The following is a 27,805-nucleotide window of genomic DNA, read 5'->3' as shown; positions in this document are numbered from 1 at the left end:
TGCGCATGCGTGACTGGGGCCCCCTGGCGAGCCCGGCGAGCCCGGGGGCCCGGTCCTTGCCCATTGTCTGGCGAGCAAGGGGCGGCGCGGTACCGCGGGCACGCTCACGTCGTGGGTCGGGCGGGCGTCCGTGGCGTCCCGCGCCTTCGTGCAGGCCCCGCCCCGCGCCTCAGGACCGGCGGGGCCGGGCGCATCCCGCGGCGGTGGCGGCGGCGGGCACAAGATGATGAAGTTTCGGTTCCGGCGGCAGGGTGCCGACCCGCAGCGCGAGAAGCTCAAGCAGGAGCTCTTCGCTTTCCACAAGGTGCGGCGGCGGGGGCGGCGGCGGGCCACGTCGGGCCGCCTTTGCCCTGTGAGCGCCGCGCTACTCGGGCGTGCCTGGTTGGGGTCTCTGGCTGTGCCCCGCGCCGCGCCGTGCGCTTTCTGGCTTCTCTTGTTTCTCTGTCCCTAGGTCTCTGAACTCCTGGTGTTTCTCTCGGGTGTCCTTTGGACTCAGTGGGGTCCCCCGACCTATCTGCCTTTTACTCTTGGCCTTTTTCGGTTTTTGGTGTGTGGCCCAACTCGGCCGAGGGGCATCCAGGGCCAGGTTTTGTTTTCTTTAACTCCTGGGCGGGCGAGAGTGGGAGAAGTGGGGGGTGGGGCTGGGAAATCCCAATGCGGAGCCTCCACCCCCTCCCCAGGCTCAACCCTGCCTTGGGGTCCCTAGTCCAGGGGGTGTGCATGTCTGTGTGCCCAGCTGCATTTCAAACCGTAGTTCCTCAGTTTCCCCTGCCATGAAATGAGGCCAGTTTCCTCCTTGTGGATTCTGGATCTCCCTGCAACCGGGCAGGCCTGACCTTACTAAAGTTGGAATGACGTTAGGCAGAAGGGACCCCGGGAAAGGCCTCAGTACCCACCTTCCCGGCACTGATGGTATAGAGCCCTGCAAGGCTAACTCTGATCTGGAGTGATGGGAGTAAGGGTGGATGTTACTTTTATCCCAGAGCCCGTGTGTACTTCTGCCATTGAGGGTCCGATTTCTCATTTCCATTACACACATTAAAAAAAAAAATTGAGGTTTAGTAAGGAGTGGACTGCTAGTCTTTCTTACCTTGCTGTGTGATGGCAGTGGAGTAGGGGCCTGGAGACTCGAAGCAGCTACTACCATCCTGAGCAGACCTTAGGGACCTTGGACTTCACTTAGGAGATGCTTCAGGGGAGGTGCTGCCATGGCTTAACTTGTCCTGTTGAGGTCCCAGGCAGCAATGATGGGGCTGCCAGGATTCACAGACACAGTGACCTGCCAAAGACCTGAGAGGAGAGGTCCCCCAGATGTGAGCCTCTGCTTTTGCTCGTGAGCCCCCTGAAGCAGGAAGGAGGATGGGGTCTTAGCCAGTGTGTAGGGGACCTGCAGAGATGGCGTGAGTCTCTGAATCAGCTTGCCTCACCCTGGCTGGCACTACAGCGGCAGTAGTTGAGGGTGAGGCACAATTTGAGTGGGCAGCAGTGATAGGAGCTAGGTCATCTCTGGGCAAGGGTTTGATTGCCAAAGTGGGTGTTAGGAGATCCCTAGGAAGTTGGCCCCAGATTCTTGAGTTTGAAGTTGTGGTCAAGGAAGAACATGAACTTTTACCCTGGGTGTTGGATTCAAGTCCAGCTTAGACCACAAGTTGCCTGTAGGATATGCATCTCATGCTAGTTTAATTTGGATTTCCGCTTCCTTGATGTTAGGGACACAGTGGAACCCAAAACAGACAGCTCTTCATTGAAGGGGTGGTTTATTCATTGGGAGGAGGATGGGAACAAAAAGCCAAAACAGAGAAGTAAAATACATACTAGTTCACAGGGCGGCTGGTGCTGTGTAAAACATGGTGTGCGGAGGACGTGAGAAAGTGGCCTGGGATGATGACGTAGGCAGAACCAGCTCCGGAGGCCTTTTGGAGCTGGCCATTTGGGAGATCCAGGTAGAGCACAGTGTGGTGGGGGAGGGGGCAGAAAGAGTGTAGTGTCAAAGCCCTGCAAGTGAAGAGCTTTGGGGTAGCAGTGAGGTGAACTGTGATGCCCATAGGGGCCTACAGGGTGAGGACCTGGCTTTGGCTGTGGATCAGCATGGAGCTGCTGGAGGGCCCCAAGTGAAGGGGGTAGGAATGGCTGACTGATTTTCCTAGGGACTTAGGGAGCACTGGTCCAGGCAGGCAGTGGGTAGGCCTGGAGCAGGGTGTGAGCAGGGTGACTTCCTTGTGTCTTGAAGGTAAGACAGTAGGGCTCAGGAACTGATCGGACACGAGACACTAGATAAGGGATCTAGCCTCTCTTCCATAAAATGGGCCTGATGGTACCTACTCAGGGCTTGCGGGGCCTTGCCATGGTGCCATGGTGCCATGCTCTAGTGTCCTCTGGACACTAGACTGTAAGCCTGAGCCATACTAAAGGAGGTCAGACCCAGACAGGGCATAGCAGTGCTCGTGGGAATGGGAATTCCCTGACCAGCTGGGCTGGTTGGTGGCGCTGCTTTCTTGGATGGGCTCATGCCAAGTGGAAACAGGGTGGATGGAGTACCATGATCAGCCCAAGACGGCAGAGTTAGTATTTATTTTGGAGATAGCATCTCACTGTGTGACCCATGCTGTCTTCTAGCTCAGGATCTTCCTGCCTTAGTCTTCCAGATACTAAGATAATTGCCATGTGCTACTAGGCCGTATTTGACATTTCTTGAGGGTATTCTTGTCCCAGCCATACTTGGGCATGGGTGGGAGCCGCTTGGTTGGTGGGCCAGTGGGAGGAAGCACACCCAAGGAAGGAATAGGTACTGAAGCTTAGTGTGTAGGGAAGAGCCCTGAACCTGGCCTCTCAGAGAGTGGGGAAGCAGGTTGGGAGCATCGGTAACAATGCCAACAGTGCTCAGGACCCCAGATGCTGTCACCACTTCCGATGGCACTGGGATTCTTGTTCTCTGACTCTCTGTGTGTGGAGGTGGACAGTACCTCCAGGGCCAGTAGAAGTAGAAGTCCCAGGGTGTTTTGCCCATGTCGTCCTCTCCTCCTTCACAGACTGTGGAGCATGGCTTCCCCAACCAGCCCAGCGCCTTGGCCTTCGACCCTGAGCTTCGCATCATGGCCATCGGCACCAGGTCTGGGGCTGTCAAGATGTATCCTTTGCTACTGTGGCGCCCAGGGGTTGTGAGGACCTCTCATGTTCCACCCACTTCCTGCTGGGATCCTAGCATGGCAGGTGCTTCATGGAGTCAGCAGTGCTCTTTGGGTCTAAAGAGGTTGGCTGTGCCTGTGTGCCTGTGATAACTCCTTTCAGAAATGAAAGAGATGGGTGATTAGAGGGGTCAGTTTGCAGTGACCACTGGTGTCCCTTGTCTTTCAGCCTGCCAATCCTTAGGTGACTCTACCGTCACCTTGGCTACCGTGACTGGGGTAGTTAGGGGTGGCCGATGGGCCCAGATGCCAGGGTGAGCATGTGCGCACACACAGATACACACACACACACACAATTACGAAGCTCCATGTGTTCACCCAGGGGGTGAAGGCAGTGCCAGGCTCAGCATGGTGAGTGCAACAGTGCCCCCATCTGGACCCTGCTGCTGTACAATGGACTGGGTTAGCATACAAAGCACGCATTTTCCTGCCTTCTGGGCTGGGGGTGGGGCACACTGTGACTGACTGCTTTACCCACCCTGGAAATGCCACCCTAACCTGCCTTCAAGAAAACCAAGGGTAGAGTCTTACTAAAATGTTGCTTAGTAGAGGTACCTGCTCTCCCTCTCTTTTCCCAAAGCTAGGGACTCTAGTCAGGTTGAGGTGGGAACGTGACCCGTGGCTTATGAGCTGATAGCCTGTGTTAGGGAATGGGGCTGGACGGGGATGACCTTCCCTCTATTGTGGGCCATGGGGTGTATTTTGGGACAGTGACCAGGCCTCCACCCAGCTGGCCACTCCAAGCCCTTGTGGGTGCTGTGCTGCCACTACCCTCACATTGCTGCAGCTTTGTACCGTGCTGGAGGTGTCCACTTCCGAGTTGCCCACAATCCTCACTGCCTGGTGCCTGGAGCTGTCCTTGTGGGAACTGGTTCCTCATGCTAGTGCAGGGGAGGAGTCCAGATCCTAGTTCCCCTTCTCTTCCCTCAGGTTGGGAAACTGAGGCTGGAAAGCGCCACTCTTGGTGTCTGAAGCCTCCCCTCCCCGTGCAGGGCAGGCCCCGTCTCCTGGGAGACCTTGCTTCCCGCCAGCTGCCCCTGCCCTCTTTGTCATCCTGGCCAGGCTCTGCAGGGAGTCCCAGCTCAATATCCAGGCAACAGCTCCTGGCTTGTCACTAGGACAACGTCACTGACCCATCTCTTAGCCCTCTTGGGCCCCTTCAGGCTTTGTTGGCCACCATCAATCCTGGAGTTACTGGGTCTCAGGGCACTTGTTCAAGCAGGTCACCTGTCTTCTAGTCTGTGGAAGTGGAAGTATCTGGGCAGTGGAAGCTGTTGGCTGCCTGCTCTGGAGGGAGGTTGGAGTTCTTGCCCACAGCTAGAGTTGGCTTGTTCTGTTGCTGCTGTGTTCTGGCTAGGCCTGTTTAACTTCTGCCGCAAGGCACTTGGTCCATGCAGCTGCATCAGAGGCCCCATGTGCACCATGCTGGAGCCACAATACTGAGCAGGTTTTTATTCTTACTCCATCTGCACCAGCTTTTTGCATTTGAGTCATCAGCCTGCTGTATAGATGAGGGCTAGAATGATCTACAACAGCCCCTACTTGGGGGCTGTGAGGAGTCTGTGGGCAGCCTTGAGGGTACAGGAGCAGAGCTGCTTCTTCATCCGGAGACCGCTGGACCCGTGGGTGGAGAGGTGTTGGGAAAGGCCTGTCTGAACTGTCCTGGCTTGGCCTGCTTGTGCTTGTCCTTGACAAGTCACCTCAGCTATGGTGCACCTGGAGTGGAGTTTACAGGTCTGCATCGGGATGCAGCCACCGTCACCCAGATGCATTTCCTGCCTGGTCAGGTAAACATCTGCCCTCCACCAGCAGCAGGTGGTCCCCATCCCCATGCCAACCCCATTTTGGTCTCTGCTCCTCCCCTATCAGGGCCGCCTCCTGACCCTGCTAGATGACAGCAGCCTGCATCTGTGGGAGATCATCCATCATAATGGCTGTGCCCACCTGGAGGAAGGGCTCAGCTTCCAGCCACCCAGCCGGCCAAGTTTTGACAATGCCAGGTACTAGAGGACCAGACCAGGGCTAGCCACTGGGCAGGAGTTTTGGAGAGGGCCTATGAGCCTGCTCTGCTCAGGTTCAGGGTAGGGTGTGTGGAGCCCTGCCTGGGTAGAGCCCTGCTTGACAGTGGTGTCACTAAAGTTAGGGTTGAGGTGTGGCTAGCTAAGTCTGAGGCCTGCGGTAGGGTCTGTGCTTCCTGCTATGGGAGCCTTTAGTTTGGGGGTCCCGGTCAATAAATATGTTATAACCCGATTCCTTACTCCTGCAACATAGCACTGTGCTCTCTAGGGGGTTTGGGACAGTTTTGTGCCAAGGTGACGTGTTGACAGAGGTTTCTGTCCCACCAGGTCCCACAATTGTTCAATCCTAAAGAAATACACAAAGGTCTACATTAATTATAAACTGACTGGCCCATTAGCTCAGGCTTCTTATTAACTCTTATAACTGATATTAGCCCATAATTCTTGTCTGTGTTAGCCACGTGGCTTGGTACCTTTTTCAGTGAGGCAGTCACATCTTGCTTGCTCTGTGTCTGGGTGACAACTGCTGACTGACATTTCCCTCTTCCCAGAACTCTCGTTGCCCTGCCTCTACTTCTTGCCTGGTTGTCCCACCTATGCTTCCTGCCTGACTACTGGCCAATCAGCGTTTATTTAAAACACAAGTGACAGGGTACAGACCATTGTCTCACAGCAGTGACATTAGCAAAGTCTCAGGCTAGCCCTGAGTTTTCAGTGGTACCCTGGCTGGGGCAGGGCTCTGATTGCCTGAGAGAGGCAGAGCGGTGAGAGGACCTGTGAGTCCTTTGGGACCCGGGGAACTTATTTTTATCCCTTTTTTTGCCAGCATGCTGGGGAATAATTGAGTGGGCTAATTACACTGTACATTGCCCTCCCTGGGTGCCAGCCTGTGCTGTGAACAGGCCCTGTGAGTGCTGAGGGGTACAAGAGAGGCCACAGCAAGGGCCCACCCATTTCCGCCTTCCCCAGCAGGTAGATGGGCTTGGCCTCACTTTCTCCCTCTTTCCTGCAGTGCCCCTGCCAGTCTTACCCGTGTCACTGTGGTTCTGCTGGTAGCTGGTAACACAGCAGCCCTGGGGACCGAGAGTGGCAGCGTTTTTTTCCTGGACCTGGCAACCCTGACTCTGCTTGAGGGGCAGACTCTCAGCCCAGATGCGGTTCTGCGCAGGTGAGCAGCAGGCGAGCAGCAGGCAGAGGGAACTTCCCAGTTCTGGGGAGTTCTCCTGACTCTGGGGCACTCTCTGCAGTGTGCCAGATGACTACCGCTGTGGGAAGGCGCTGGGCCCTGTGGAGTCACTCCAGGGACATCTGCACGACCCCACCAAAATCCTCATAGGCTACAGTCGGGGCTTACTAGTCATCTGGAGCCAGGCCACACACTGTGTGGACCACATTTGCCTAGGTAACCAGGTAAGCGAGCAAGGCCTGCATGCTCCTCATTCTGGGCCCTTGTACACATCCATTGGCTTATGCCATCCTATCCTCATCCGTAGCAGCTGGAGAGCCTGTGTTGGGGGCGTGGTGGCAGCACCGTTATCAGCTCACACAGTGATGGCAGCTATGCCATCTGGTCCACAGACACTGACAGCCCCCCAGCGCTGCAACCCACTATAGTGACCACACCCTATGGTGAGCACTGGGGAGACTTGAGCCAAGAATGGGGACTGAAGGGCTGTCTGCTGTTGAGGAGGGTACTGGCTAGCCAATCCTACAGGAGACTCTGGGGGGTATTACTGGGACTGGGCCATATCTTGGGGAGAGGCACATGGAAGAGGAATGGGAGGTCTGACACTCTCCCCACCCCCAGGCCCCTTCCCCTGCAAGGCCATCAACAAGATTCTGTGGCGGAGCTGTGAGTCAGGGTAGGTAGAGGGGCAGTGTGGGTGGGGGCTTGTCTGGCTGGGGCCTAGAGAATTAGGCTCTGGGTACATAGGGGTGAAGCCCTTACTGGGTTATCCAGCGTGCGCCTGGTTCTGCAGGGGCTCCTGGTTCACATGGCATCTCTCCCTTTGCAGAGACCACTTTATCATCTTCAGCGGTGGCATGCCCCGAGCCAGCTATGGTGATCGCCACTGTGTGAGTGTACTGCGAGCAGAGACACTGGTGACCCTGGACTTCACCTCCCGTGTCATTGATTTCTTCACAGTGCACAGCACACAGCCAGAGGATGGTGTGTATTCCAGCTCCCTCATCCCAGCTGGCCCAGTGTGGCTTCAAGCTGAGCTCACTCGCCCAATTCCACAGAATTTGACAACCCTCAGGCCCTAGCTGTACTTCTGGAGGAGGAGCTGGTGGTGCTGGACCTGCAGACACCAGGCTGGCCAGCTGTGCCCGCCCCTTACCTGGCCCCACTGCATTCATCAGCTATCACTTGCTCTGCCCATGTTGCCAATGTCCCCAGCAAGCTGTGGGCCCGCATTGTAAGTGCTGGTGAGCGGCAGAGCCCGCAGCCTGCCTCCAGTGCCTTGGTGAGTGTGGATGTCTTGTGACCCAGGGCTGGTAGGGTGAGGGCTGTTCCTGGTGGAGGGCAGTGTCTAACCCAGACTGGAGATGGAAATGTGGTAGGCGTGTGGCCAGAATGAGATGGAGACCTTCATCTTAACTTGGAGCTCTCATCTTTGTTCTTTTTCTTAGAGCTGGCCCATTACCGGGGGCCGGAACTTGGCCCAGGAACCCTCGCAGCGTGGGCTGCTACTGACTGGGTAGGTGTGGGGTGTGGGTGGCAGACAAGGTCCTGCAGCCATGAGGCCTTATTTGCTTTTTGAATGTCCCAGGTTCTTTGGGTGCTGAAGTGCTTGGTGACTCAGGCCTAGTCCTAGCAAACCCAGGTTGTTTCTGTAAGGAAGCCTCCCTAGATTCTGGCTCAAAGCCTTAGTCTGCACTTCCTCTTTGCCTGGGACTGAATTCCAGCACAGCCCAGGCTCCACCCACCTGACTTGCCTGCCATAGACTGGAAAATCTGGGTTGGCCTATGGTGACTCTTCTAGTCAGGTGCTGGAGAGCCAGGCAAGGTCTGGGCACTGGTGACTCAGGCCTTACTAACTGCCCTGCCCTGCCCTTCCTCCTGCCTGTGTTGGGACCCTCAGGCCTCTCAAGGTAACTTGCCCTTTCTGTTGAGGGGAGCCTGAACCACCTCACTCTCTAGCTCCTTCTCAGCTGCCTGGCACCTCACTGGGGCTCTGCAGCTGTGTCCTGGGTTGTACTCTAGTTTTGTTTCCTCTCCCCGCAGCTTCCCCCACTTTTGCCACTTAGCCTTCCTGCTGCTTTACCTGGAAGGCCCCCTTGGGCCTCTTGCTCTTCTGGGGTTTGTGCACCTACTGCGATTCCTGGGTACCCATTTCTCCCCTCTGTCATCTCCTAGTTATTAAGGTGGTCATTCCTTTAATTTACTCCTTTAATTAACTCCAGCCTGTTCAGAGGGCTCGGGCATGTGTGAGTGTAGCCCTGAGGTGCCGTAGGCCCTGAGTACTATTTGTCCTGTGTAGCAGGTACTTGCTGTATGTAGTACAGTTCCTGCTAGTGTTCGACATATGCAGTAGGTCCCTATAGTGACCACTGGAAGAATAACTGAGAGGGTGTGGATTTCCCGGGGGGCTCTGACACCCACCCTCTCCACAGCCATGAGGATGGCACTGTGCGGTTCTGGGACGCCTCTGGTGTGGCACTAAGGCCACTCTACAAACTGAGCACAGCTGGCCTCTTCCAGACGGACTGTGAACATGCTGACAGCTTGGCCCAGGCTGTGGAGGATGACTGGCCGCCCTTCCGCAAGGTGCGTCTCTTCTCTCTTCCCTCGGCGTGGCCTTTGAGCCTGACATAGTTCTGCCTAGTATCATCCTTCCATCTTGTCCCCTCAGGTGGGCTGCTTTGACCCCTACAGTGATGATCCCCGGCTAGGAATACAGAAGGTTGCACTTTGCAAGTACACAGCCCAGATGGTGGTGGCTGGCACCGCGGGCCAGGTGGAGTTGGTGTCCCCAGGCGTGGCTATTGGGGAGGCCTTCTGCAGGAGGTGGCCCTGCAGGGTGTGGTGGTGAAGTAGAGAACCCAACATGGGCTGTAGGTCAGAGTGGGAATGGAGCAGCAGGTAAAGTTGGCCAGGGCGAGGACAAATGGAAAGCGGGGGAGGGCACAGAGGCTTGAAACTGGGAGCAGGACTATGGGCGTGAGATAGGCCCAGCAACAGCAGAGCATAGTGGGTCTTAGTCACAGACCACCTTTAGCACTGGACTGTATGGAGGGTTCAGTGTGGGGAAGACAGAGACTCAGGAAAGAGTCACGGGCTCCAGGAGGGCAGGGACCAGCAGATTAGGTCACCACGGTCTCTTGGCACTCAGGGAAAGCTTTTGTATATAGTAGGTATTCAAAGGGTACTGGCTGGGTAGGTGAATTCTGGAACTGCTCTGACAGTGTCCTGAGAGGGTCCAGAATGCCCCTTCACCTGAGTCCTCTGCCTGTCGTGGTCCAGGTGCTGGTGCTGGAGCTCCGTGACATGCCGACAGAGCAAGCTGTCAGTGTGGCCAGTGTGGATCTCCTTCAGGATCGTGAGGGCTTCACATGGAAGGGCCATGAGCGGCTGAACCCATACACGGGGCTGTTGTCTTGGCCTGCCGGGTTCCAGCCTCGCATGCTGGTGCAGTGCCTCCCACCTGCTGCTGTCACTGCTGTCACACTCCATGCCGAGTGGAGCCTTGTGGCCTTTGGTACCAGTCACGGATTTGGCCTGTTTGACTACCAGCGCAAGAGCCCTGTGCTGGCCAGGTATGTGGTATGAGGTGAGCAGCTGGTGGCCAAGGCCCTCATGAGATGGTCTGGGATTCAGTTTACTTTCAGAGGTTGCTGTGGCAAAGGCAGGCTGATTGGGAAAGCCCTTATAATCTCTCTCCATCTGCAAGAAAACTGGTCACCCCATCCAGCTGCTGGGGTTATAGGTACTAGGACCAAATTGCTCTGGTTCCCTGACCTGGGCTCTGATACCTAGCTTCAGGCTAGCAGGAGTGCAGTGTAATTCCATAGCACAGCTGGCCCTGTCATTCCTAGGTGTACCCTTCACCCCAATGACTCTTTGGCTATGGAGGGGCCATTGTCACGTGTGAAATCCCTCAAGAAGTCGTTGCGACAGTCATTCCGGCGTATCCGCAAGAGCCGTGTCTCAGGCAAAAAACGGGCTACTACTGCCAGTAGCAAGGTGAGCAGGGACTGGCTGCCATGTCTGCCCTGGCCCAAAGCCCTCAGATTAGCTCGGTTGCCATGCTCCCCCAATGAACTGGAAAGCAGGTGCTCGGATGGCGATGCCTGCTGGGTACTGGCCAGAAAGGAAGAGCACTTCTAAGGTCCTCGGCCTTCCAGTTGCAGGAGGCCAATGCACAGCTGGCGGAGCAGACCTGCCCCCACGATGTGGAGATAACACCTGTACAGCGCCGCATTGAGCCTCGATCTGCTGATGACTCCCTTTCTGGTGTTGTACGCTGCCTCTACTTTGCTGACACATTCCTTCGAGATGGTGAGGCCCGGGTAGGGACAGGGGTTGGAGAGGCTAGAAGGCCTTTGTACTGGTAGGGGAGGTGGGTTTCTGAGCACCTAGTATGTGCTGAGCTATACTTTGGGACACTTTGGCCACCCGTATAGCCCAAAGAGACATATTTTGAGGGTTTGCTAAGTGAACTGCACAAGCCTTGTAGAGTTGAACAAGAAGCAAGAGTGCCATGGTGAGGTGGGCAGTGAGGGCCAGGGTGGCCAAGGCCCTGTGGTGGACAGGTAGTAGAGCTGTGGGGGCAGGTCAGTCAGGGACTTGTCATAGACTCGGGTAGAATGGCCCCTCTGTGCCTTAGGTATGTTGTGACTCTTTTTTACATTGTATTATGGTAGCATGAAACACAGAAATAGTGTGCTGTCACCTACAAACTTCAGCTGCCACCCTAGGGAGCTGCTGCCATTATGTGCCCTCTCCACACTTCACTTTACTCTTTTAGCTTTTTAAGACAGGGTTTTTTCTTTTTTCTTTTTTTTTTTTTCTTTTGTTGTTGTTTGAGATAGGACTTCTCTGTGTAACAGTTCTGGCTGTCCTGGAACTCGCTTTGTGGACTAGACTGGCCTTGTGGACTGAGGTCTGACTGCCTCGACTGAGTGCTGGGATTAAAGGTGTGCACCACTCCTGCCCAGCCACTAGACAGAGTTCCTTTGTGTAGTGGTCCTGGCTGTCCTTGTGCTTGCTCTGCAGACCCGGACTTGAGCTACCACTGCCCGGCTCATTTGTTGCTTGTTTTTTAGACAGGGTCTCACCACATAGTCCTGGCTGCCTGGAACATGCTATGTAGATCAGTCTGGCCTCAACTCGCAGAGATCTGTTTCTGCTTCTTGAGTACTGGGATTAAAGGAGTGTGCTACCGTGCCCAGTCTTGCAGGAGGGAACTACATTTGCTGAATGAGTTGAGGGTGCAACTTGATGGCTTGATGGTATCAGAGAACAATTTGTGGCCTGATGCCCACCTTGCAGATGTCCTCAAGGTGGTTTTTGCCTCTGGATCAGAGCTGCTCTGGTATCTCAGACTAGTGCGTTGAAGCCACAGAGCACGTGTGAGAGGTGAAGGGGAAGGCTTTGTGTGGGGTCCTCAGGAGGCCCTCCTCACTTGGCCTGTCCCCCCACAGCAACCCACCACGGGCCCACCATGTGGGCAGGGACCAACTCCGGCTCCGTGTTTGCCTATGCGCTGGAGGTTCCAGCAGTCACAGCAGGTGGTGAAAAGCGGCCTGAGCAGGCAGTGGAGGCTGTGCTTGGCAAGGAGGTACAGCTGATGCACCGGGCACCTGTGGTGGCCATTGCTGTGTTGGATGGTCGTGGCCGTCCACTGCCTGAGCCCTATGAGGCTTCCCGGGATCTGGCACAGGCCCCTGACATGCAGGGTGGGCACGCTGTGCTCATTGCGTCTGAGGAGCAGTTCAAGGTAAGCATCCATGGGTGATGGAGATCCATCCAGGTTCCCATCTTGGACCCTTTAGAACCTCTTCTCTGCCCATTTCCCCTACCTGCTGAGAGTCAAATCCCTCCTATTCCACCAAAGAGCCTTCAGCCAGTAGAGGTCCCTGAAGGACCTGGATACACCCTAGGTCTGCCAGGTTCCCCTAAGGCCTTCTACCGTATAGCCATCTCCAAAAGCCCCAAGGGACTTAGGGTGCAGGCATAGAACATGAATATGCTTAGTTAGTCTGCCTGTGGGTGAAGATGAGGAACACTATGAAGCCTGGACTAAGCCTATAGGTGGGGGATGGCTGGTGCAGTGGGTGTCATTTCTGTATTCACGGTTGGGTTGGGGCATGCAGGGCCAGTTGGAGGTCTGTAGCTGAGTGAGGAGTGGGTAGGACAAGGCTGGGCCTAACTCATAGGCTGTCTGTCACCAGGTGTTCACGCTACCCAAGGTGAGTGCTAAGACCAAATTCAAGCTGACAGCCCATGAAGGCTGTCGTGTGCGGAAGGTCGCCCTGGCTACATTTGCCAGTGTGATGTCTGAGGACTATGCTGAGACCTGCCTTGCCTGCCTCACCAACTTGGGTGATGTCCATGTCTTCTCTGTGCCTGGCCTGAGGCCTCAGGTGCACTACTCCTGTATCCGGAAGGAGGACATCAGTGGCATCGCTTCCTGTGTCTTCACACGCCATGGCCAGGGTGAGATGGGACAGACACTTGGGAACAAATGCTAGCACAGCAGAAAGCTCAGGCTCTGCTCATGTACTGAGAAGGTGCTGGCCAGGGCTCGGCAGGGCTCAGCCTTCCTTATATGCTCCTTTTCTCCTGGTCACAGGTTTTTACTTGATTTCTCCATCTGAATTTGAGCGCTTTTCCCTGAGTGCTCGCAACATCACAGAACCACTCTGTTCTCTAGATATCAGCTGGCCTCGAAATGCCACCCAGTCCAGGTGTGTGAGGAGTGGGCCCCTTCTCCACCTCGGGTTCTGCACTCCCTGGGGTTAATGCCCATTCCTGGTGTGAGGATGGGAGGTAGCACCTGTAATAGTCCCCATCTATTTCTGTAGCCACAGGCTTCAAGAGTCACCCAAGCTGAGCCAGGCTAATGGGACCCGAAACATTACCCCGGCCCCAGAGAGCTGTGAAGGAAGCCCTAACTCTGCCCATGGCAAGAGAGCTGGTGAGAGGGCACAGGGTTGGGGCAGGCATTGGCTTTGAGGGTGCCTGTGTGTGCATGTGCATGTCCAGCTGTGGGTTGGTCTCTAGATGCAGAGAATAGATACTGAGGAGCACTTCCTCCAACAGACACCACAGAGCCAGCAGAGGCCACCCTCTCACCCGTGTCCATTGACTCAGCGACTAGTGGGGACACTACGCTGGACACGACAGGGGATGTCACAGTGGAATATGTGAAGGATTTCTTGGGGTGAGGCCAGCTGCTCTTTCCCAAGCCTCCATCCCCAGGGCAACTAGGGGGTCTTCCTACCCCAGCCCCTCTGATTACTGCCCCTCCCCAGCTCTCCTGAGGACTCTGAGAAGAACCTTCGGAACCTGGAAGCAGATGAGGCCCGGGCCTACGCCCTTCTGATTAAATGAGGTGCTGTGAGGCAGCCGAGCCTTACCACGCAGCAGCTGCCATCCCTTGCCCCGGCTGGGACCCTGGCAGGCCTCTATAGTGGGGACACTCCTGGAAGCCTAGCTGCCTTTCCCTAGCTGTCAGAAGCTTAGGGGACCCACAGTCATGATCATCACAGTTCAGTGCTAGAAAGGGGCTGCCCTGTCAGCCCTGAGATTCTGGACATGTAGAAGGCCACCTCTGACTCTGGGTGTAGGAATTTAGGCTCATCTGTGTAGTGAGCCCATTTCACAGGACAGTCACTGAGGCTGATAGGTCCTGCCTGTTGAGCCAGCACATGGAGCTTATGTGCCTACCATATCCTGCTATGGACCCAACCTAGCTGGAGCTATCTGGACCTCGGAAGCTAGTGCCTCTGTACCCTACATTGGGCATAGATACTACCCATACCCTCTTCTACTTGGTACCCTCCTAGATCCCTAGCAAGCCCATCTCAGGCTGCCACTGAAAGGGCCAGGGTTTGTTCCCCCGAGCCATCACCATCTGCTTATCACAACCCACTGTCTGCCTTGCCTGGCTCCTTAACACTGAAGCCACACTTGTTAACCTGTGGGATCCAGTCTTACTGATGCCAGGCCCTAATGCCACCCCAGTTGAAGGTCAGTTGGAGGGCGTGCGCTAGGATCCTGTCTTGCACGCCATACTGTCCTTTATTTCTCCTCAAGCAGAGTATTTTTCTAACGCCTGGACTGTGCTGGCCAGTCATTTCTAAAGCAGATTTGGTACTTGCTCTGGGCCTGTGTGTATGCTCACGTGACTGGAAACTGCTAGGCACCATAACTGGAGTCAGTCGGGTGTGCGCATGTGTGTGGGGCCATGAGGATGGGCTTCCCTATAGACTCCACCTTGGGCTTTTCTGTCTTTTTTTAAAAAACTAGTTTTTAATATTAAAAGTACTGATTTTTAATATTGAAAATAAAAGCATTTAATATCTTTAAAACTACATCTGCTGCACACATGTGAACACACTGGTGGGGCTTTCGAGGTGTGAGCAACACTGCTGGGTAGCTGAAGCAGATGCTGGGAGGCCTCTTCCTCACTGGAGTCTGAAGTCTAGGTACTGTCTAGGCTGGGGCTTGGCGGAAGGTGCTCCAGGCATGGAAGCAGCGGGTGAAAGCCCGCTGTTCATTGCCTTTGCGGACCAGGCGCAGGCGGCGTGGCCTCTCATTTTCTTTAGAACGTGTGTGCTGAATATATACCTGGTAAGGAAAACAATGGGCCTGGGTAGTCTTCAGTGCCCCTTTGCAGACCTCTGCCCAGGGAGATGGAAGGGGCAGACGGTCCCTGGAGTCATCAGGCTGGCTGCAGTACTGCCCCTTGCTTACCTGGCAGGCCTTCAGACTCAGTTTGATCTCCACTTGACTTGTCTGGGTCCCAACCCACATGTAGACCTGAGGATATAGTGGAGGAAATGGTCACATGTGTGTTTTCTACTGCTGAAGACTAAACCCAGGATCTTTGCATACGCTACTCAAGTGCGTCCCATGGGGCTGGTGGGAATGCTTCCCTTCTGGCCCCACTGTTTCCATCTACAACAGGCAGGTGCTGAGGTGGGGGAATGTCTTACTTCCTGGCCATTGTCTAGCAACATGATGTCATCATCTGCCAGGTCATCTTGGCAAAAGTCAGAGCATTTCTCAGTCACTGCGAAGTAGCCCTTTTCATTGGAACACCTGAAGGGCAATGGTCAAGGTGAAGGTAGGGTCACGTGCTTCATGTACTCTGTGTCATTGTCACAGGGCTTGTGTACCCCAGTGCCTACACAAGCTAGAGGAGGGGATAGGGCACTGACCTGAAGAGCCTTGTGTGTTTCATGTATTCTGCATCATCATCATAGGGTTTCTGTGCACCAATGCCTACCCAGAAGAAGTTCTCTGGCTCCTCCCCTTCATTGATGACCTGTGGGAAGGGATGGTCAGCCAGGGCCCTCATCTGCTCTCACCTTCATGCCTACCCCCATCTCTGTCACCTGTTTGCTGTAGGAGGCATCAAACATGGTGTTGAGGATGTCTTCTGCCAGCTTGGCTTCATCAGGGTCTGATGCGCGGCCCACCCAGGCATACACAATGCCTTGGTTGTCCTCACTTTCAAAGGGGACCTGTGGTGTGCACAGAGGGCTTGTGTCAGGTCTAGATTCTTCCCCACCACCCTCCTCTGCTGTCTTGCCCACGACCTTGAGGATGAAGCAGAACTCAGAGTTGAGAAGGCTGGAGTCCGTGTTGATCTGGATGCACCTAGGGGAGGGGGATTGGTCAGCAGTGTTATCCCCACCATGGAATCCTGCCCTTTCCCCAACCCAGATACCCACCGGGTGCAGAGGGCGCTGCCATTGGTACGGATCTGATAGAGGCTTGGCTGAAGAGTACCCTGGGCCACCTTCCTCTTGCCCCGGTGAATGATGAACTTTCTTTTGAAATGGGACAGGAACTTGGGGTTCTCCTGCTGCTGTGTCATGCGTACTACCTGGGGATCAGAAGTGCTGGGAAGGTCCCTAGGCCCCACCTGCCCTCCAAGGGTTAAGCATTCTCAGGCCTGGTTTGATCACCCTACCATCCCAACCATAGGCTATAGGGCACAGCTTAGGCTTGTATGAGGCACACCTCCAGCTTGCCAGGGAACAGGCTCTCAAATTTCTTCTGAAGGCTGAAGGTGAAGGTGAGCCAGCCCATGTTGGAGGCTTCCCGGCCCTGCCAGAAGTAAACGATGCACTGAAAATCCTCCTCTGGCTGCTTCTCCTCTGCCTCAGCTACTGCTTCCTCCCCTTCGGTGCCCTCTGCCGAGGCCTTCCCCTCCTTGTCTTCCGTCTTCTCTTCCTCTTCATACTCCACAGGTACCCAGTACCTGTGATTTAGACAGTGGTGAGCAGGGGTTGCATAGAGAAGAGGACAAGAGGGTGAAGTATTATTGTAGCACCTGCAGAGGAAGACATAGCAGTCCTGTGTGTAGAAGTGGCCAAACTCCTCCTCCGGCAGTCGCGTGAACTTCCTGCCCTCCAGCACGAAGCCTTCCATGCCATCCAGGTCCTCATTCCATTCCTCCATCAGCTGCTCTGCCTGCCATCCCATCCCCAAGGGAGGTCTGAGTACCATGCTGTGCAGAACCCCCCACCTCCCACATTCCTCCCCTCACAGGCTTCACCCTACCTCAGCCAGTGCCATGGGTGGCTGCCGAGGCAGGAAGAGTGCAGTGAGGTCAGCCTTCATCTGGTCTTTCTTCTCAGTGTCACGCTTCACCTTCCCAGAGAGCCCTTGGCCCTGCAGCACGGCCTCGGCATTTCGAGTGTAGTCTACCGTCAACACCTCGTCCCAGTTTTTGAACTTGGCCTTGAACACCTGTGGAGAACAGTATAATGCCATAGCTGGAGAGCTACAGCACAGTTAAGGTTGGGCTGAGGGAATTTAAGCAAGGTTTGGAAAAGCTGGTCAGAGCTCAAGGGGTGGGGTCTAAACAGGAGCTGGAGACAGGGCTTGGAAAGGTGGAGCTTAGCAAACAGAAGTGTGGATGGTTCTGCAAAGGTGGATTTGGGTCCACCTCTGCAGCACAGAAGAGGGGTTAGGGCACAGTGGGTAGTGGAAAGCAAGCCACTGGGTGTTGGGACATACCTGTGCCTCTGTGCCCTCCAGGCTGCGGCTGACCACTGCATGGCGTGGCCGGTGCAGCATCCCACACAGCTCCTGGCCCAGTTTGAGTGCAGCGGCACGCACTAGTCGTGGGGACTTGCGGCCGAGCCAGATGAATACATCAGACCAGCAGTCCAGGATGTACACGCAACGTGTGTCGAGCAGGCTCTGCAGCTGTTGGACAAGAGGCTGGAGGTCAACACCTGGCCAACATAATTAGATAGGACCCGTGCCCACCTTCTGCCACCTCACCAGTCTCATTCCTGGCATCAGTTCCACCTTGGGCCGTTTTTTATGTTCCACTGAGAGCTTGTAGTTGATCTGAGGAAGTTCCAAGTAGCCCAGGCCCAGGCCCACCTGGCAGGAGGAAGAGAAGAGTATGGCAGATCCCACCACAGTTGCCCTGATCTGGGGTCAGGCTCCCCAGCTTGCTATCTGGACCTGCTTCCCTTCAAACTAAAGAGCTCCTACCAGTGGAAGGGCCTAGTGCTTGCTGGGCTTTTTTCTAGTGCAGAGAGCAGCACCAGGGTTTTGTCCACACCAGACAAGTGTTCTCCTACAGAGTCCCACTCCAAGCCAGGGGAAGGACATTCAACTTTTTTAATTACTATTTTTAAGTAGTCATATTTTGCCTCTGTGTGTGGGTATGTGCGCGCGCATGTGCACGCATGTGCATCACTTATATCCTTGTGCTTATGGAGGGAAGACAGAAGACGGGGTTGGGATCTCCTGTAACCAGAGCTGCCATGTGGGTCCTGGGACTTGGATCCAGGTCCTTTGGAAGAACAAGTACTTTCCCCCTCCTCCATTTTCTTTTCTTCTTCTTCTTTTTTTTTTTTTCAGACAGGGTTTTTCTGTGTAACAGTCCTAGCTGTCCTGGAACTAGTTCTTGTAGACCAGGCTGGCCTTGAACTCACAAAGATCCGTCTGCCTCTGCCTCCCAAGTGCTGGGATTAAAGGTGTGTACTGCCACCACCACCTGGCAGAACAAGTATTTTTAACCACTAGGCCATCTCTGCAGCCCTGGAAGGACTTACTAGGTTTTGTTTGGTTGGTTAGCTCGTTTTTTTCCTTTTTTTTGAGACAGGGTTTCTCTGTGTAGCCCTGGCTGTCCTGGAACTTGATTTGTAGACCAGGTTGGCCTTGAACTCACAGAGATCTGCTAGGCCTTTGCCTCCCGAGGGCTGTGATTAAAGGTGTGTGCCACCACTGCCCAGCTGGAAGGGCTCATAAATGCATGTTTTCCTCGCTTTGCACAATCTAGGTCCTTACTGTTGTTTCTGATTTCTTATCTTGTCTCTTTCTTGTTCATAAGAACCATAGTCTCCTGCCACTCACAAAACTAAGTCTGCCTTCTCAGCTCCAGTATCCAGGAGCTCTGGCACCTTTGAGAAGAGCATGCCAGCTCCATCCTCAAACTGGCTTCCAGGCTGAGCTCCTTGTCTGGAAGAATGCCCTCTTCTCCTAAAGCCCACAGCACACCCAGCCGACTAAAGTCAGGCTTACTCTGTGCCCTAGCACATGACTTACCTTGTATAGTTTGGGCTGGGGTGGCCAAAAGTCATCAGGCACATGTTTCTTGATCTCAGAGGGCTCCCCACCCAGCACCTCCCAGAACTCTGGGGGCTCTTGGCTCTGCACCAAGAGTGTGATTTCTGCCTTCCCTTTCCGCTCATTCTTGTTAATTTTCTCTGCAAAGAGCCTGAGGACAGATGGAAAGTTCTCAGCAAGGCCATGTTGTTCTCAGGAATACCTTCCTTTGCCCAGAACATTCCAAAAGATCCACCTACCTGGCCTTGGTGGTATTGCTCAGTGTGGCCTGGGCTCCCCGCCACACATAGATATCCAGTCCTCGGTCCAGGAGGAACACAAATCTGGATAGGACGTAAGAGCTGTAATGTAACTAACTCCCTGTCCCTGACCCAAAAGGTGGGGCTCTGGCCCTTTTTGGGTAGACCACAGGCTTTTCTTCCAAACTCTGAGGAGACAGTTAAGATTGCTTCCTCATAGGTGGGAAGGTAACTAAGGGCAAGCACCGCTACTTCCTCTCTTATCCGGGTGCTCACCTGGGATCCAGTGAGGCCCCCTTGAGGGGCACAGGCTCCAACTTGATGTTCTTCTTCCCATACACACGGTACATCCTGGGGGCAGGACAAGAAAGATTTGATTTGGACACCAAGGGCAACCTGACCTTATCACCCTTGCCTCTACCCATTCCCAATCCAGGCCTATGCCACCCATCCCTACATGCTTACCTGGTGACATAGTGTGTATCTTCCACAGTATAGAAGCCACTGGCTGTTCCGCCTTCAATGTAGGAGATGTCGTTGTCAAACACCTATTGTGCAAGTATGGTTCTTCATCACTGAGTTGTTCCTTGCCCCCATCAACTGCCTCTGTCAGACTTGGTAGAGTTTACACAACTCGGGTGGGTACAAACCCACAGTGACTCTGAACAGCCTGGGGCACATGCACTGGAGCCCAGGGCAGATGGTACACAGTCTGAGAGGGGTTTATGGAAGCTTGCAAACCTGGGTAGCCTGGGGTAAACTCTCCAGTTGCATGCCATCTCTAAAGGTAACCCAGCTGGCAGTAGGGGGAAGGCCAGTTTGTCAACTGGCTTTGCGTTTTTTCTTAAGCTTGGCCCTGCCCTTAGCCCCAACAGCTAGAGGTGCTGGCCCCATCTCTCAGCTACTGTCCTTATCCTATACCGGTTCCTATGCTGACCTGCCGACCCCTCTCCCTCAACCATGAATTTCAGGCTCTCACCGCGAGGCCTCTGCAGACCTCACCTTGCTATCTCTCAGCTCCCTGCCCCACCTCTGTGCATAATGCCCGCCCGAGTTCCCAGTCTGCTGGCTGCACCTGCAGGAACTCCTCGCTTTCGTCGCCCATCTCCTCTCGAACTGTACGGCACTCAGCACCCAGGTAGTTGCGCAGGTTGACTGCATGAATGGCAGAACAGGCTTTCTTGTCCAGTGTGGCCTCCCCACCAATCCAGTAGTAGATCTCCCAGTTCAGGGAGCCGCTGTCATCCAGGAAGGTCTGAGGAGACCAAGGCATCAGTCATGATGGCCTTCATGGGTTATTCATGGTTTCCCAGCCCCAGAAAATATATGTGGCTTTCCAGGCTACATGCATGCTGACCACCGACTGACTACCACACCTAGCCTGCCAACCTGCCCCTGGCCTCACTGAGCCCCCCATGCAGAACGCTAGGGGCTCTAGGACCCAGCCCACCTTGAGCACAATGTAGCAGTCAGCCTCGTAGAACTTGCCATGGAAGGCTTCCTCTACCAGCACAGGCACAAAGTTCTCAATTTGCCAGATGGTCAAACCAGGCAGCTGGCCCACATCCTCCGTGAAGAACTCTGAGTAGTCAAGGCGTGGCTTCTCCAGGCCCTGGTCCCAGCGCCTCACCTTCCCCCCAGGTGCCCGGGCATCTATGCTTTCCTGGGGACACAGGAGTAGTACTTGACTACTGAGACACTAAGACTGACCTTTGCTTGCCATCACCACAGGATCTTGGCATTAGCCACTCTCTCTGCTCAGGCTTCCTCTTGAGCAGAGTCCAGACCTGCCCAGTCCCAGCCCTGAGCTGACTTACCTCTTGTTTTTTGTTTTTCTCCTGGGCAACATCTGACATGCCCTTTAGTACTTGCTTGGCCTGGTCATCCTGGGCTGAGTCCTTGCGCCTCCGTAGCCGCATCTTGCGAGCCAAAGGGTCTTTGGACCCGCTCCCTACTTATGGGAGGTGCAAGCATATGAGCCCTTGCAAATGGGTAAGGAAAAGTCCAGAGAAGTGCCCTTGCTCCCAGGCTAGACTACATTCTACTCACCAGCCGCAGCTGCAGCCACTGTGGCAGGGGAGGCGCCTGCCAGCCTCAGCTGGTTCTGTAGTGAGAAGTCAATGTTGTACCACTCAGCAGTTCGGTCAGCAGGCTTGGGTGGCATGACCAGACTGGGGTTTTCTCGCACATCCAGGACCTGTTAGGTGAGCAGAGACGGTGCTGGGCTGGGCGTTCATCTTCAAGCCTGGGTTCCAACTGTGGTCCATAGCTGGAACCAGGAACTAAATCCTTACCCTGGGCAGCCTATAGCTGCTGTGGGGCTTCAGTGACACTACAGTGTACTGAGAGAGGTGCTTTCCCCAGTGGTACCTGGGCACTGCCCCTACAAAGCTACTACTAGGTCTCACTTCAAGATATAGGCACACCCTCTGCTCCATCTCTGTTGATACCCTGTCCCCACTGCCTGACCTCAATCTCTGTCAGGAAGTGGATGGCCTCCGGGAGGGTCACCAGGCGGTTCTTGTTCAGGACGAGTTTCTTCAGCTTAGGGCACCTGTAAAGACAGGACCAGTCAGAGCCTTAGGGATAAGGTGCTGCAATTAGGGTCTTCCCAGTTCCTGTCTCAGAGCAAGGGAGCCACATGATCCACACGAGGGTCAGTGACTTGCAGAAGAGGGCAGAAGCCACAAACTTTACATGGTGCTGGACCTCTTCTGATCTCGACCCTAACATTAGACTCTAGGAAACCCAAGCTGGGTGTGGGATGGGATGGGGATTCATCCCTGAAGCTAATCAGTCATTAGCAGGATGCTGGCAGATCACCAAGCTGCAGCATTGGCTCCCTCTTGAGCTCCCACCCTGGCCCAGCCTGCCCAGTACCTGCAGAGGCTCTCAGGAATCAGCTCCAGGTTGTTGTTAGCAGCCATGAATTCCTCCAGGCTGCTGAGTTTGCCAATGCCAGAAGGTAGTCCGTCAAAGTCCAGCTTGTTGGAGTTCAGGTACAGCTTCTTCAGCTTGGTCAGCTTGCAAACGGCTGACTGGAGGGGCAGAGCATCAGTTAGGGTAGAGCCCAGCACTCCTGCCCAGCCCCACCATGTCCCAGGCACAGGCTCACAGGCAGGGAGGTGAGCTGGTTGCGGGACAGATTCAAGGTCTCCAGGTGCACCCACTGGTCGATGCACAGGGACAGCTCTGCAATCTGGTTGCTACTGAGGTTGAGGCGGCGCAGGTTAGGGAGGGTGTACAGGCACTCCGGCACCCTTGTCAAGTCGTTGCACGAGAGGTCCACATCTGGGCATTGGAGGGGACATCAGTTAGGACCACATCTGGGGCATTGGAGGGCACATCAGTTAGGATCCACACAACAGCCACCAGAAGAAGCAAGCCTCATTGTGAATCCCTATTATTTATTTTACCACCAGTTGTGTGGTCTTGGGCAAACCTCTGTGACTAAAGCTGAGAACCTCAGAGCAGGTTGTGGTCTAGGGGCAGAAACTCAGTGTAAATGGATCATGGTGTGCAAAACTGTAATCCCAGCACATGGAAAGCCAGGAAAAGGACTGCTATGATCAAGGGCAACCTGTCTACACAGTGAGTACCAACCAGGCCAGGCAGCCAGTCACACAGCAAGGCACTATCTAAAAAGCTTTTAAACAGTAACCTAATGTATCTGTGAGATGTGACCGCAGAGGCAAGACTCCGCCCCTTCATTCCCAAGGAAGTAGACAAACTCAAAGGAGTGAAAACTTAGGGGCGCCCCAGACAGTCCAGACCTGAAAGGTTGCTCAGGCCCTCCAGGCTGGTGGGGAGGTTGCTCTGGGTGCGCTGCGTGTTCCGCAGGTGTAGGGTCTGTAGGGCCGTCATGGCTGGGAGCTGCCTGCGAGGAAAGGCCTGGTTACCCTAAGGCAAGTCTATTCAAGGGGTGTAGCTGGGGATGGGGTGGACAGGAGGGCAAGACCGGAGTGGGGCATGATGTTCAGCAAGCACAAGCCAGAGCTGAGGCCTGAGGCCTAGAGTGGGAAGAGCCAGGACCCCTGGGATGCAAGGGAAAGCAAGGCACCTACCGGAGCTGTGCATGTAGCAGTGGGTTTCCACTAAGCACCAGGGTCTGAAGGTGCACAAGGCGGCGCATCTGAGGTGGAAGGCTCTCTAGGCGGTTCTCACTGAGGTCCAAGTACAGCAAGTCCGTGAGATTGATGAAGAGCTGGTTGGGGATGGAGTCGATGCTGCAGAGCAGAGGGGAAAGGCTGAAGTCAGTGCTCCATCCCTCCTGCTTCGTGCCACCCACCTGCTGCCCCCAGGGTCTCCCCAGCACCTGTTATGGCTCAGGTTGAGCACCAGCATGTTCTTGGCATTCTCCAGCTCCCGTGGGCATTCTGTCAACTGGTTATGGCTCAAGTCCTAGGGAGCAGGAGCAAGGTCAGGCCAAGGTGGCCCCACCTCATGCCTCTGCCCTACTCGGATCTAGCAGAACACTGAGTAGGGAGTGATGAGCATTCACAGGGAAACAGAGATCCAGAGTGGAGGGGGCAGGGTTAGGGGACTGACACCGAGTGATGCTGGCCCAGAACTGGCTATTTAAGGAATGATGATGGCCCCAGAGACTGCTATCATGAGTGAGGACCAAATCCTTGGGCATCCTAGGGGCCAGATGGGCAGGGAATCACTGACCAAAACTGAGAGATCATCCAGCTTGAAGATATCATCGGGAACTCCAGAGTTCTTCAGGCTGTTGGCCCGAGCTACAATGGCCTAAGGGAAAGGAAAGAATTTATGATCATTACTTTCTGCTCGCAGGGAGAAACACAGGCCAGGTGGAGAAGTCTTCAGAAACTGGAGGTCACATCTGAGGACTCTCCCACCTCTGGCCTTTGCTTACACAGTCCATCCAAGGGGCTCATCCTACCTTCCTGTGAATGAATGCCTATTTAAACTTTAAAACCCAACAGGGGCCCCCAGAGCTGTGGTACTGGTATGGAAGCGCAGGGCTTTGCAGGTGACAAGCATGTACACTGTCACTGAACTGCATCCCACCTACTCTTTTTCTTTTTTCCAGAGACAGGGTCTTAGTATGTAACTCTTACTGTCCTGGAACTTGCTATGTAGACCAGGCTGACTTCAGACTCAGATCTACCTGCCTCCACCTCCTGAGTGCTGGGATTAAAGGCATGAGCCACCACCTTCATCTCCACTTTTTACTTTTTATTTTGAGCTAAGGTTTCCCTAGCTTGTCCAGTGGAGCTTGAGCTCACTCTGTAGCCAGGAGAGCCTTGAACTTTCCGTTTATCTACTTTAGCCCCTCATAGCTGGCATTATAGTTTCTGTGTCACTGGCTCAAAAGAATACGTGTTCTTTTTTTCCTTTTATGTGTATGTATGGATGCCTGCATGTATGTATGTGCACCATGTGCAGCTGAAAGCAGTCATAGCAGACTAGTCATGGCCTTGACAGACTGAGGCAAGCCAGCTAACTCCCCAACTACGTGATACGAGATAAGACACTTCACCACTATGTACCCCTGAAACCTCTCTTCACCGAGGTGTAGAAATTTGAGCGAAGACTGGGGCTAGGGAACAGCGCTGCTGCTTCACCTGAGTCTGGGTGTCTAAGGCAGCAAGAGCCACATCTGCTGTCTCCCTACACGCACCCCACCTGCTGGAGGAAAGGGATGACTTGCCCAAAGCTCCTAGGCCAATGTGGAAGGGTGAACGAGAAAGGCCCCCACAGGCTCATACACTGAATGCTTGGTCCCCAGTTGGTGGACTCTGTGGGAAGGGTTAGGAGGTGTAGCTTTGTTGGAGGGGGAGTGTCACTGGGGCAGGCTTTGAAGTTTCAAAAGCCCACACCATTCCAGTTAGCTTTCTCTGCTTTGCGGTTGTTGTCTCAACATGAGCTTTCTGGTATTGCTCAGCACCATGCCGGCCTGCCTGCTGCACTCCTGGAACCGTGAGCTCATAAGCTGCTCAGTCCTGTGCCTTGTCACTGTAACAGAAAAGTAACTAAGACAGCTAGGAGGGGGCAAAGCCCTGGTTTACAGTCAGGAAGCCAGGTCCAGAGCCTGGTTCCCAACATCTAGAGGGTCTGGCCCTGCAGAGACAGCGCTGGCTGAAGCCTGAAAAGTTGAGGGGTCCCAACCACACTGCTGTCTGGGGGTGACTTCTCAGAAGTCTGTCTGTGTGGCAGACAAACATGGACTAGAACCGTGCTCCACCTGCACTGGCTGTGCTCACAACTGTCCACAGCCTGGCCGAAGTCCACTCACCCGAAGTGAAGGCAGGCTGGACAGCTCCCCGTGCAGCGTAGTCAGATTGTTGTGGCTCACAGACAGGTGCTCCTGGACGAGACAAGAGCCAGAGGCTCAGGTGGGTACCTAAGATGTGCAGCTCCTCTGTCCCTGTAACTCTGCCCCATGCTAATAGTTCCCTCTCCTTTACCCACCCTCAGTTTCCCTGTGTCCACTCCCACTCCAGATCTTTCTGTGTTCTCTCAATGTGACTAATCCTTTGGCAGGGTATGCCCACCGGGCCCAGCAGCAGGGACCGCCCCTGCTGCCCACCATCCTTACCAGCTTCTGCAGAGCCGCCAGTTCTTCAGGTAGGTAGCAGAGGCCTGTGCGGTTCAGCTTTAGCCACCGCAGGCTGGTCATGGCCTTAACATTCTCAGGGAAGTAGCCACCCTAGTGGGAGCAGGCATGGTGAGGACAGTGAGGGAGAGGGGGAGAGGGATGACCCGTTCCCAACACCTGCTGTGCTCCTGCTGTGCTCCCCATAGAGTCTAGAGGCCAGAACTGTTTCTTACTCACAAGATTGGAGGAATGTCTCTCCTGCTGCTGGAGTCTGTGTCCCAAGCAGGCCAAAATAGCCTGGTGTGTTTCAAGGAATACCCAGTAGTCCACTCTGGTTAGTGGCACTCACTTCCACACAGTTTGGGGCTATCTGGGTAGGATTCCCCCTGACACGACCCAGACTGCACTAAGAACCCGGCTCCCCACCATTCCTGGTAGTGTCTTCAATCATTCCTTATATGGAATGCCCACTTCACCCCCCTGCCCCTTGGCCATTTTTTTCTTTTCTTTCAGATTTATTTATTTACTTTGTACACAGTGTATGCCTGCAGGCCAGAAGAGGGCACCAGACCTCATTACAGATGGTCGTGAGCCACCATGTGGTTGCTGGGAATTGAACTCAGAACCTCTGGAAGAGCAGCCAGTGCTCTTAGCCACTGAGCTATCTTTTGGCTTTTTGAGACAAGGTTTCTCTGTGTATCCCTGGCTGTCCTTGAAGCTAGAGATCCCCCCCCCCCCCCCCCCCCCCCCCCCCCCCCCCCCCCCCCCCGCCTCCTGAGTGCTGGAATTGAAGGCATGCACCACCAACGCCCAGTGGCTAACCCTGGTCATTTTGCATCTGAGCAGAAGGAAGCTTAATTGCCTTCTGTTACTGTCTCCTCCCCCAGCCACATTCCCCAAGGTGACTAAGACGTTCCCAGTCCAGAGAGGACACTTGGAGACCCCAGGTGAAGATGGGGATGTGGACAGGGCAAAGCAGTGACAACAGTGTGCAGAGTCAAATGTGCGTCCATGTGCAGGTGAACTCAGGAGGAGCCCACCTTCCTCTTCCTTAGCCCCCCAATCTGACATCTAAACGGTCGCCAGGCCTCTGAGCTACCCCCCCAGTCCAGCTTTCAATCCCCTGGGCCCGCAATCAGTCTGCGTCATTATTAATATTATTATTATTTTCAAGACAGGGTTTCTCCGTGTAGCTATGGCTTTCCTGGAACTCTTTTTGTAGACCAGGCTGCCCTCAACTCAAAGAGCCACTTGTCTCTGCCTCCCAAGTGCTGGGACTACAAGCGTGAGCCACCACGCCCATAGTCTGTCTCTTTCTTGACTATCAAGAACTTGGGCTGCCGGGGAGCAGTGCCCCGGCCCATCAGTCTAGCAGCTGCGCAGACCACACCGCGGAGGACCTCGCACACCTGTCAGACACCTACATACTAACATCCCTTTCCATTCCACGCCTCCAAACAGGCTGGTCCAAAGGGGTAGGTGAGAAGCCAGGGGCTGCCAGAGGAGAAGCGACTGGCCCGACAACACAGGGTAGGGCGGTAGCCGGCTAGGGCGTGTGCCCTCGGTGTCACGGGCTCGGGCGCGAGACCTGCGGGCCCCCTCTCCTGTGCCGCCCTGGTCCCCTGAGCCCCGGCTCCGGTCTTCCGCCGCGGGCGGGGCAGGCCCGGGAAAACTCGCCGAGGCCCGCCCGCCCCGCCCGTCGGTCCCGGAAGCGCAGAGGGCGCGGCCCTGAGGGACGGCCTCGGGGTCACCCTCCTACTATCCCCCTCACCCCCGCGAACCTTGAAGTCGTTGCCGCTGAGGTCCACGCCGCGCACGAACGGCAGCACCCCGGTGGCCTCCATAGTGGCGCAGCTCTCCGGCAGGCAGGGAGGACGCCGGGCGGCCGGGAGCCGCGGGCTGGGTCAGCGCCGGCCCCGCCCCTTCAACCCGCGCGCGCCTCCTCCCGGCCGCGGCCTCTGCGGGAAGGGCGGCGCGGCGGCTCCAGGAGCTCTAGGCCTCGCCCAGCCCAGACTTCTCGCGAGCTC

The 27,805-nt window shown here is 55.1% G+C and overlaps 2 protein-coding genes across 10 annotated transcripts; one reads left to right on the top strand and one right to left on the bottom strand.

The window, feature by feature from the left end:
• Positions 1-144: 144 nt before the first annotated feature.
• Positions 145-14,746, top strand: Llgl1 (LLGL scribble cell polarity complex component 1). 6 transcript variants are annotated; one of them, XM_048448119.3, is made up of 22 exons: positions 145-304; positions 3,030-3,127; positions 4,891-4,972; positions 5,055-5,185; positions 6,216-6,371; positions 6,451-6,613; positions 6,700-6,832; positions 7,011-7,065; positions 7,219-7,373; positions 7,448-7,671; positions 7,838-7,905; positions 8,822-8,975; positions 9,061-9,165; positions 9,672-9,964; positions 10,244-10,391; positions 10,553-10,706; positions 11,852-12,147; positions 12,602-12,866; positions 13,003-13,117; positions 13,235-13,347; positions 13,473-13,593; positions 13,685-14,746. In XM_048448119.3, the coding sequence occupies exons 1-22, from the start codon at positions 224-226 to the stop codon at positions 13,761-13,763; spliced, it is 3,189 nt and encodes a 1,062-aa protein (XP_048304076.2). In that variant the 5' UTR covers positions 145-223; the 3' UTR covers positions 13,764-14,746. The 6 variants fall into 6 exon arrangements, with proteins under 6 accessions (XP_048304076.2, XP_085551148.1, XP_048304075.2 ...); XM_085695022.2 differs by having other exon boundaries at positions 6,697-6,832; positions 10,559-10,706; XM_048448118.3 differs by having other exon boundaries at positions 6,697-6,832.
• On the bottom strand, positions 14,704-27,716 carry Flii (FLII actin remodeling protein). 4 transcript variants are annotated; one of them, XM_085695017.2, is made up of 30 exons: positions 27,560-27,716; positions 25,779-25,889; positions 25,476-25,547; positions 23,885-23,965; positions 23,529-23,614; positions 23,278-23,439; positions 22,987-23,090; positions 22,329-22,504; positions 22,094-22,251; positions 21,683-21,767; positions 21,263-21,410; positions 21,031-21,167; positions 20,664-20,876; positions 20,289-20,468; positions 19,679-19,761; positions 19,490-19,564; positions 19,214-19,297; positions 18,954-19,125; positions 17,676-17,780; positions 17,406-17,597; positions 16,947-17,135; positions 16,717-16,856; positions 16,404-16,644; positions 16,112-16,266; positions 15,977-16,037; positions 15,773-15,901; positions 15,596-15,702; positions 15,371-15,476; positions 15,129-15,194; positions 14,704-15,002 (listed from the first exon to the last, which is right to left on the bottom strand). In XM_085695017.2, exons 1-30 carry the CDS (start codon positions 27,620-27,622, stop codon positions 14,868-14,870), a joined length of 3,816 nt encoding a protein of 1,271 aa, XP_085551143.2. In that variant the 5' UTR covers positions 27,623-27,716; the 3' UTR covers positions 14,704-14,867. The 4 variants fall into 4 exon arrangements, with proteins under 4 accessions (XP_085551143.2, XP_085551144.2, XP_087766673.1 ...); XM_085695018.2 differs by having other exon boundaries at positions 21,031-21,164; XM_087910547.1 differs by having other exon boundaries at positions 14,704-15,194.
• Between the last annotated feature and the right edge of the window lie 89 nt (positions 27,717-27,805).

Source organism: Myodes glareolus, chromosome 9 (genome assembly GCF_982192425.1).
Source record: "Myodes glareolus chromosome 9, mMyoGla1.1, whole genome shotgun sequence".
In the NCBI taxonomy this organism is placed as follows: domain Eukaryota; kingdom Metazoa; phylum Chordata; class Mammalia; order Rodentia; family Cricetidae; genus Myodes; species Myodes glareolus.
This window is presented reverse-complemented; position numbering and strand designations above follow the sequence as displayed.

What these genes read in the sequence shown, in the direction of transcription:
- Llgl1 (XM_085695019.2), top strand. Translation starts at nt 1,848, where the DNA reads ATGGTGTGCGGAGGACGTGAGAAAGTGGCCTGGGATGATGACGTAGGC. An exon ending in ACTGGCCGCCCTTCCGCAAG is followed by an intron (nt 8,976 to 9,060) that starts GTGCGTCTCTTC and finishes TTGTCCCCTCAG; the next exon opens with GTGGGCTGCTTTGACCCCTA. An exon ending in TGCCCATGGCAAGAGAGCTG is followed by an intron (nt 13,348 to 13,472) that starts GTGAGAGGGCAC and finishes TTCCTCCAACAG; the next exon opens with ACACCACAGAGCCAGCAGAG.
- Flii (XM_087910547.1), bottom strand. Translation starts at nt 27,622, where the DNA reads ATGGAGGCCACCGGGGTGCTGCCGTTCGTGCGCGGCGTGGACCTCAGC. An exon ending in CTGCTACATGCACAGCTCCG is followed by an intron (nt 23,091 to 23,277) that starts GTAGGTGCCTTG and finishes CTTTCCTCGCAG; the next exon opens with GCAGCTCCCAGCCATGACGG. An exon ending in AAACACACAAGGCTCTTCAG is followed by an intron (nt 15,477 to 15,595) that starts GTCAGTGCCCTA and finishes ATTGCCCTTCAG; the next exon opens with GTGTTCCAATGAAAAGGGCT.